General features: G+C 32.9%; 1 protein-coding gene across 3 annotated transcripts in view; it reads left to right on the forward strand.

Annotated features, from left to right (window-relative positions):
* LOC126974703 (protein diaphanous) overlaps positions 1-6,155 on the forward strand; it is a 72,292-nt gene extending 66,137 nt beyond the window's left edge. For all 3 annotated transcript variants that reach the window (XM_050822284.1, XM_050822283.1, XM_050822285.1), the window contains 2 exons: positions 2,693-2,771; positions 3,972-6,155. In XM_050822284.1, the coding sequence (XP_050678241.1) occupies positions 2,693-2,771; positions 3,972-3,993 (101 nt within the window). In that variant the 3' untranslated portion in view covers positions 3,994-6,155. The remainder of the gene's footprint in view (positions 1-2,692; positions 2,772-3,971) is intronic.
* Positions 6,156-10,065: the final 3,910 nt, after the last annotated feature.

Genomic DNA, 10,065 nt, shown 5'->3' on the forward strand with positions numbered 1-10,065 from the left:
TCTCGTAATATTACAAGATGTTAACCTACCTTTTTTTTGTTTACCTTTAAAAATATATTATGTACTTCGTATTCTATCGGCTTAATTATATAAGAAAAGATATTTCTCTTAAAAACATTTAAACTTTAAATGCAATAAGTTTGAATTTTGCACATGCACTCAGTAGAGGATGTAAGCGACGAGGATGGTTTGGTGCAAGTGATATTGCACCGTATTGCAGGTATAATATACAACATTAAAGGGATAAAAATGAACTTTTAACGTAATTGTATACTCAGTCAAGGCTGAAAATCATATCATTCTTATTAAGATTATATGATTTTATTATATTATTTTAATTTAAAACTTAGTGTCTGTAAAGTCATCTATCTTTTTTCTCCCTTTAATGTCAAAATAATTTAAATAATGATAATTTAATAATGCTTTCTTTTGTTCAACACATTGTGTTACCACACGCTTAACTTCTATGGTCACTTTTACTATTTGTTGAATAAGCAGTAAACAATAACTGAAGCTGCCAGAAGGCCATTAATATTGTTATAACTTACAAATAACAATTTTATTTTGAACGGGTTTATCATGTTAGAAACTTCAATTTTTACCTTACAATAAAAATGTTTTATTTTAAGTAGAAAACGAGAATTTCGTACTTTTTAACCGACTTCAAAAAAGGAGGAGTATCTCAATTCGTCGGTATGTTTTTTTTATATTTTGTTTTACTCAAAACCTTCGACTGGGTGTGGTCCCATTGTGATTGAGAGAACCATAAAAGTCTTAAATTTTATATACGTATTACATCGACAGATGACAAATTTACGAATATCGCGCAAACCGATTTCGATGATTTTTTTTATATTGGAAAGGACTTCAAAGGTAGTAAAAGACAAAGTAACGGAACTCTTCAATTCTTAGGAGCAAATTAACGATCCTCGGCCGAATCTTGTTTATGCTATCCGGATATTTAAGACATCTACCGTAACGTAGTTATGGTCAAGTAATTGTCGTAGTCGAATATGATGATCAATGATATCAATGGAACCTCTTAACAGTACGGGTTACTTATAGGTATGGGCGCGATCTGTAGCAGAATTTCTGTAGAAAAATTTAGTATATCTACACATATTTAGACTAATTGTTAGTTAGTGTACTTCAAAATCACTAAAACTAAAAAAATAAAATAAATTTAACAAAAAACCAACCGACTTCAAATCACTATTCCAAAACAATAGATATAATATGCACTAAAAAGTTAATACTTTAATAATTGGGTATTTTTATACAATCTAATTAATTAATCTAACTCTAGTTACGATTGTTGTAATTTTTGGAGTCGGTGTGAGCTAAGATAGGTTTGTTACTACAAACATAGTTATAGGTGAGATGTGCTTGAGTCGTGAGGAGGCGAGAGCGGGTTGCGGCAGTAGGACACCGATTCCAAAAATAACAATAATCGTAACTAGAATTAGATTAATTAATTAGATTGTATAAAGATACGCAATTATTTTAATACTTTTTAGTGCACATTATATCTATTGTTTTGGAACAGTGTTTTTGAAGTCGATTGTTTTTTTGTTATTTTTTTTTTATTTTGTCCATAATATTGTTAAAGTTACAGTAGTTTTGTTAAGATGAATTACATAGAGTGTAAAAAAGATGTTTCATTTTTAGTAGAAAACGACATATTCTTGCTTTTGCCCATAATATAGTAGAGGTAACAGTAGTTATGTTTAGGTGAATTATATAGGGTGTACATATTGTGTAATTTTAATAATTGTTGTGATGTAGAGTTGGCTGCGACTCCGTTACGTTGCGGACGTGCACGCAACAGACGCACGTCTTCGCCGCGGCTCAAGAAATATAGACAAGTTGTATTTTACTGTGGCAATAACAACTTGCTTTTTATGTTGTCCGTACTTGCAATATACCCTGTCTATTATTACAATATTACTGCGCTTCAAAATTAATACACAGTATCTGTCTTCTAACCCCGTAACAATAGATATACTGTATCGATATAGATCTCAATTTAATTCAAAGTCAATGCCAATACTTTTATTCAAATACTTCTCAGGCAATGAAAATGGCTTTTTATGTTGTCTGTACTTATTACTAAGCCCATCATCTCTTAGCATTAGACAAGCTCTTTGAGACATCATGCGTCCCAATATAAATCTTCCATAAATATTTCTATTTTACACTTGACTCCTGTTTTTTTTTTTAAATTGGTACGCTTTAATGAACATAAACTTAGTTGCCATTATGGCATTATCAATTATTGGTAACAATTACTAAATAAATCAAAATAAAAATTCTTTAGAATTCTTCTTTATTTCATCCAATAAAGGTTAAAAAATTAGTGACAAAGTAAACTAAAACTTAGTGTTACTACAATATATCTTAAAATCTTATTTTTCCTAACCTATGACAGGACCAACTTGTCAGCACATGTATCATACAGCAGTGATTCAAGTACTGACAATCGAACCTACACTGACATTTAATCCCGACGTATAAATAATCTAAGCACAATAATATAATATATACAATTTTTTAATTTCTTTAAATCGTTATTTTGATATTAATATGTTATCTTGTGAAAAATAGTCTCACTTGCATCGTGGTTTTATTAAACCACACAATTACTTTTATTATTTACAATATATAATGTAGTAATCTTTAATGTATGTGACAGCTGAACGAAGAGCGCAGTTGAACAGATCCCGTTCGAGATCCGGTCTGACGGGACCGCTCACCACGAGGGAGTTAACGAAGTGAGTATACGGGGTGGTCCTTAGCACAGGCTACATTTTTCTGCCTCCAATCAGAACCCTTGCATAGAGTTGAACAAGACATACCAAGATTTACGGTCGATGCGTCACTTAGACGATTGGTTGGTAAAAGCGCTCGGACGGAACTCGAGAGGCAAGGGTTCCAGTCTCGCATCATCCAAAAATGTTCCATTCCATGATATCGCTTAAAAATAACAAACTTTGACTCGTCGGACCATTATAAGTCTTCCACCGCATCTATATCGTGAAGTGTTTCAAAGAGCTTGTAGAATATGATCACCTTACACTGACGTCTAAATTCCACCATGGGACATTACCTGAAGTCTCGGAAGCTCACCAGCACCAGGTTGATGTCAGAAGTTCACAAGTGTGATTTATCAGGAACTTCTTCCCAGCCACGACCGCCACCATCTGGATGTGTGGCGGTCCTCCACTGTGCGCTTTTCAAGGAGCTTTCTTCCACGTACTACAAAACTGTGGAATGAGCTTCCTTGTGCGGTGTTTCTGGGTTTTCTATACGACATTGGTACCTTCAAAAAAAGCGCGTACATCTTTCTTAAAGGCCGGAAACGCTCCTGTGATTCCTCTGGTGTTGCAAGAGAATGTGGGCGGCGGTCATCACTTAACTCCAGGTGACCCGTACGCTCGTTTATCCTCCTTTTTCCATAAAAAAAAAACGACCACTATGTAAGCGACTGCCGGTTACAGCATACACTTACCTCAAAGATGCCTAAGCATATATAAAAAGACCTCCAGACGTCTTGGGAGTCAGAGCCTAATACTGGTATTGGGCTCCTGTTTTCATTGAATTTTTTTACGGGTGTATGAACCATACAGTGCCATATTCTATACCATAAAAAATAAGAAGTTTTACAGTATACCTCTGATCATTAACAATTTGTTATTTTTAAAGTGATTACCCTCACTTCTAGGATTAATTATTACACAAATTATATTTGATTTTTAATTTTAATCGATGGGACAATATGAGTTGAACAAGACCCATGTGTACTCGAACGGTTGGCTCAGTTGGAAAGCGCGCTCTGACGGCACCCGAGAGGTTGTGGGTTCGAGTCCCGCATCGTACATAAATTTTGGTTACATTTTAATCTATAATCATTACTTTTATTTGTTTTCCGTAACCTTTCAAATAAAGATTAATACAATATATTTTTTTTCCAGTGAATTGTTGAGCAACGCGTGATAACAGCAACAGTGATATTAGTATATTTATTATATTTTAGCTGTAAGAGTATCAAAACGGCCTAACTTTACTCTGTGAATAACATATCTCACACGAACAGTTAATATAGTAATCGCCAAAGATCACGCGCTCTTAATTAGAGTAGTACTGCCGATAAATCTCTCTCGCTCGCACAGATTTTAGTAAGCCAATGTGATGTGTTATAATTGTTTGTATAAAGCCATTTCATTTCTGTCGAGCGTTTGTGATTTGGCGATTACTATAATAGAGGACGGGCTAAATTATAGACAAATCAAAATGGCGCTTCGGTTGATTTTAAAGGTTATATAATATGAAGAATGAAGAATAATTAAGTTTTGTATGAATTTAATTTTTTTTATTTGTACGAAATGGCCTACTTTGAAGTTAATCTGAAAATATATTGTAATGATATAATATCCACTCAAACTCCATCTTAATTAAAAAATGTCATCTACCATACTTGTAGAGATTTATTTTGTTTGTTTGTACATATTCCGTCAAATATAGAATTGGCGGCAACGTATTCTCTATTTGGCATTCCAAGATGGCTGTTTGACACAATTCAACATGGCACATGTCTCGCAGTTCACTGTAACATGTGTAATTTTATGAAATTAATGTATTTATTTCTGAGCAAATATTATTACGGCCGGCATTGCGTAGTCGAGCAAACAACCAGTGAAATTTATGCGAAGTGAGTCTAACATTTTACAAAGACATCCCACATGACAATAGAAAACTTCAAATGTCAAACCGAAAGGCAAATCAACATGGCGCCAATATACTCTGATGTAACATCGGAGTATTAAATAACACATAATATTAAGTATTTCTGTTTGTATAGTTTTAAACATTGTTTTTATATAAGTATCGAAAGAAAGACACACTGTTTATTTTGTTTTAATACGTTAACATTAATGTGACATTTTCATTGAGCAAATGTCACATGTCATCCTTGTGAAGTGATTGGCGCTATCTAAATATTCATATGTCACCAGTTATCGATTATTGACTGCTAATAACTGAGAATATTTTTTTCATTAAGTATCCAGTATATTCAGTCTATCTATGATTACACATTCTTGTTACTTTTAGCTTTTTGTTTGCATATTTGTAATAAGTACAAATAGTTGGTCAACTCGTTTGCTAAGCTGCTAAATATAGGATGTTTCGATTAAATATGCTTAGATAATTTATACGTTTAGACAGAGCCTCTTGCTGCTAGACAGCAGATGGAAACAGGCCAGGTTTATTACTTTAGTGTGCGTGACAAGCTACGTTTGACACTTGCGGCTTGTATGTCCCTTTGTGTTAGTGTGGGTGCATTGCTAAAAATAGAGGTTAACTGTCAAATTTTTTTCGACGTTTTCACAGCTGCCAGTCTATCTAGACTTATAAATGTTCTAAGAAAATATGAAAGGGCTGCCTGAAGAACATTCTATAGAATATTCACGCACAGCTTTTTACAGCACAGGTGCTAAGTATATTTCTAGTTATTTATGCAACTGTTGTGTAATAAGGTTCGTCGAGTGTGATAATAGTATCACATGAGTTTGTTTAATACCTAATTATCAACAGTTGCATATAAGAATTTATCGACACCCATAATATGAATCCTCTGTAAAAGATTCTGAAACAGTTAGCTTGCTGTTAATATTAAAAAAGCCAGTCCTAGTAGCCATTACATCATCCAAACGAGTGTTGTAATGAAAACGGATGATGTAATGTTGTACTGAATTTCATTACAACACTCGATGTTATGGTTATTGGGACATTGAGTGTTTTAATGTTGGCAATAAGCTAACTGTTTTAGAATCTTTAATAGAGGATTTAAAGGCTAGGTGTATTTTAAAGTAAAAATAGTAAATTGGGCATAAACTTCACTAAGAAAGTAGCAAAGTCGTACTGTAGCATGAGAAAAAAACGCGTGCAACTGATTACAAGTACCTATTCGCATTGGAACGAATCGGTATGAACGCAGCGGTACTTTCAGTAGCGTCCGAGTTGCTTTCATTATTTGTATTTATCATACAAACAGACATTTTATATAAAATGGAATTCGAAATTAAGATTATTATATTGAAATGCAGATTCATAATCAATTGACGGATGCCATATAATCTGGATTCCAAGCAATCTTAAACTAGAGATCGGATATTGAAATCCGTTCTAGTGTTTTAGTATTTTTTTTAAAGTAAATAATGGTGTATTTATTTTAAAAAACCCGTTTTAATATAATTATAATAGTAATAGAACACATTGTATACAAATTAAGAATTAAATTGTTAAAAAACTTCTGCCGATATATTTATAGCGTAAATTTTTAGAATTTTTATATCATCCGCCCTTTTGGCTATTAAAATATTATATAATGCTTCTAAAAGTAATTATTATTCGTAAATTATTAATCCTAGCTATATATATGAATATATACAGGATGTCCAAGCTTTTTACCAATAAAATTCCGTGTCGTAAATTTGAATAAAGTTAGAGTTACTGTTGATTACATAAAGAAATCATTCAATTGTTTTCTGTTATAATATTTCTTATGTGAATTGCTGCCGTCGAGTTATAAACACAAAATTTGTATGTATTTAAAGAAAAAGTATTATTTAAAATATTTATATACAAATCGCAATGACGTACTATACACATATATGGACATATCATTCGCTGTCTTATAGCGGAACGACAAAAGTGTGCTTGAAGTCGCTATCCCGAGAAATCGACCAAATAGAGCATAATTGAAACCATTTTCTAATTTAATGTCTACAGAATATGAGAAGAAAATTCAGTTTTTCTTTATATTTCTATCTTTAATAGGCATTGTGAAAAAGAATCACCAAAATACCCCCTAACTCTTGCAGTTGAAGCCATGCTAATCATTCAATCTAGATAAAAATTATTAACTGTTTACCAATACTATTTAACATGACATAGTTTTGTTATTTTCTGTAAAAAAAATCTAATTCTGAATTAAATCAAAGGCGATCTTGTGCGAGAGGGGTAACCTAGCTCCCTCGATTCCTCAAGGTCATTGGCTCGGTCCCCAGCCTTAAAGACAATTTAAGCACACTTTTCTCTTTAGTCGTGTGTCAACTGTCACTATCCTATTTAAGGGTATGTTCCGATATGCACTGCGACCACTGTACAGTGTGACGTCAATTTAGTATACTGTGAAGCCGTTCCTTTATAGCCAGGTTACTAATTAAAACGGAACGCAATCCCGTATACTGTCAGCCCTCATTTTTTAACGCACCAGTCAAATGAGTGTATTAAAGATTTCTAGTTCATTAAAAAAAACTGTTGTTGGAGTACTGTCAAATTAAAAATATTTGGGATTAGACTGTAGGTATTGTTTATAAAACGTTAGGCACTCGAGTAGTTTTGACTGATCACGTGATCAAAGTACTGCGAGTAGCTTACCTCGAAAACGCCAGTGCTCACGACGTCATATATTTCCATAGGCAGTACACTGTCAGTCCATAACGGAACGAATTCTTCTACAGTGATAGCACTGTGCAGTGCTCGCAGTGCATATCGGAACATACCCTAAACCTGAACTGAAAAAATACTTTACATTGCTGCTTATTGACCAAGAATATTTTAAACAACTGAAGTAAATGCGGTAATGTATAGATTTGTTTGTGTTTGTGGCATGTTCCATATTTCGATATTTTTTTATACGACGTGATTTGTCCATATGTATAAAACGTCATTGACAAATATAATATATATATAAAATTGTTGCGCAAAAGCTGAAGCGAATTATTTTTTTTTTTAATTTCATTATTAACATAAACACATTTTTTCAATATGGAGAAGATGATACGATACTAATTTTGAATTAAACTAAATTTTCTATTTTTGCCGAAAATTGTTTCAATACATTACAAGAGAAACAATAACAAAATTATCAGTTGTAGATTGCCAATAGAAGTGATCACTTAGACTACTTTTAGTATTAAAATTTGAAATTTCATAATGTTTAAAAACAACGAAATTATTAATTTCAATTTATTTTTAAAAATATTAGAATTTGAACTTTTCACGAAATCCATTTAATCTCACTAATAAGATGTACATAGCACTAATGTTGCACAATACGTCAGCTGTATAGCTACAGATATACTGATATAAGCATTTCGGTGACGCGAACTCACGAGATTTCACCCATCCAATAAGTGTCCAACTATATATATATTTATTTTTTGAAGTGAAACTTCTTTTGAATCGTTGTGATTTCAAACCGGATGCAACGGAAAAAACGACAGGCTTACCTGTCGTTACCTGTCTCTTAAGACACAAATACAAAAATGTGTAGGATGAAGCCGGCAAAGAATGTGACAGAAATATGCATACTATTGAAGTGAAAACTTATTTATCATCGTTGTGATTTTAAAGTCGATGAAACGAAAAAGCGACAGTAAAAAGAGCAGTCACATCAATTCATAATATTTATCATGGGAGATAATGAGATAGGAAGCATAATACAATGTTTTGGTACCAGGCGATCATAGTTAAAGAAGAGATTGTCTTAAGTATGGCGCGAGTATACCTTAATATATTCTGACTCCAAGCGCACGACGTATTACTACCAGGAGTACATAGACACCAGGAGAACATATTATTATATATATTAGTGGTGGTAGGAATGTCTTTCATAGCGGTTGAAATCATGTGTCATCCTAGCAACTCGTACCAGGAATTCATATGCAGTTTAGAGGTTCATGCACCATGCAGGTTTCACTTCTGACATGTGCACTTTGTACGCACGCAATGTTTTTTTAATTATTTCTCTATCGCGTGCGTCAGGCATGTCGCATGTCGGTGACGCGAACTAATAAGATTTTCCGCTACCAAAAAGTGCCCAACGCGACTAATGAAGTGATCACTTGAAAAAGTCAGTAAATTATATTATTTATTTTATGATAAAACACATTGGTTGCCCGATTTTGATCACGTTGTATTTCGCGAAATTTATAGAAAATATAATAACCTATAGAAACTTATAATTCTCGCAAACGTTCAACATTCGACGCGAACTTCGTAACAATATTATAATTAATATTATAGGTATGTTTATATTTGTCTTTTTTAGCTAAAGTTACTGTCGTATTTTCGTCTCCGCATGTTCTGTACTTGTTTTAAAATCTGCGTACCTCTGCCTAATTCAAATATACACTTTTACAAAATAGTATTTATTCGTACGCACATTCCAATTATAGCTCAAAATGTACTAGAATTATTTTTTTATTCTATTTATTCTGCTAAATGTTGTATCGTTCCCTTATTTGCCAATAGAATTTTTTATAGGTTGCTATTAAAGACTTAACTAAAAGCCGACGACATACAGATTTTATTTTAGGTTATTTTTGGTATATGAAAGCGGCTTAACTGATCTAAGCAGACATTTTCTTTTCACTTATAAACAACATTATTTAATAATGTTATTATAAAATGTAATATTTTTTATTTGTATAATTCGTCCAATAATCTCATAAATTGTGTATAATTGTGAATTTTTAATATAGGATTCTTAGTTTTAACTTATGTACTAGACAATTCTCTGTATGGATTTACTCAATTTGAAACAATTGGTCATTAAGTCGAAACTGACTGACTTAGTTTATTACCCGCCAATTACCGGCCGTAAGCTACTAATAAAAAACGTTTTATTAATGGTCACCGTTCTTGTTACCGGCTATAAGCTGCTAATAAACTACAATTCATAAATGGCTACTGAATATTTCAGTCTATCTGTTAAAATATTTTTTTAAGAATATTTTTTAAAAATACTTTAACAAAAGTGTCTGCACCCAATGCAATGTTTATTGTACGGGTTGTCCTATTACTCAGACCCTCCTGGCCGTTCGTTTTCAGTCTATCAATGGGCTGTAACATCATAAATCGCAATATTTACCAGTGGGAGGCTCCTTTGCGCAGGATGCCGGCTAGATTATGGGTACCACAACATAGCCTATTTCTGCCATAAAGCAGTCTGAAGGGCGCCGTAGCTGTTGAAATTAGTGGGCAAATGAGACTTAACAC

Source organism: Leptidea sinapis, chromosome 33 (assembly GCF_905404315.1).
Source record: "Leptidea sinapis chromosome 33, ilLepSina1.1, whole genome shotgun sequence".
In the NCBI taxonomy this organism is placed as follows: Eukaryota; Metazoa; Arthropoda; class Insecta; order Lepidoptera; family Pieridae; genus Leptidea; species Leptidea sinapis.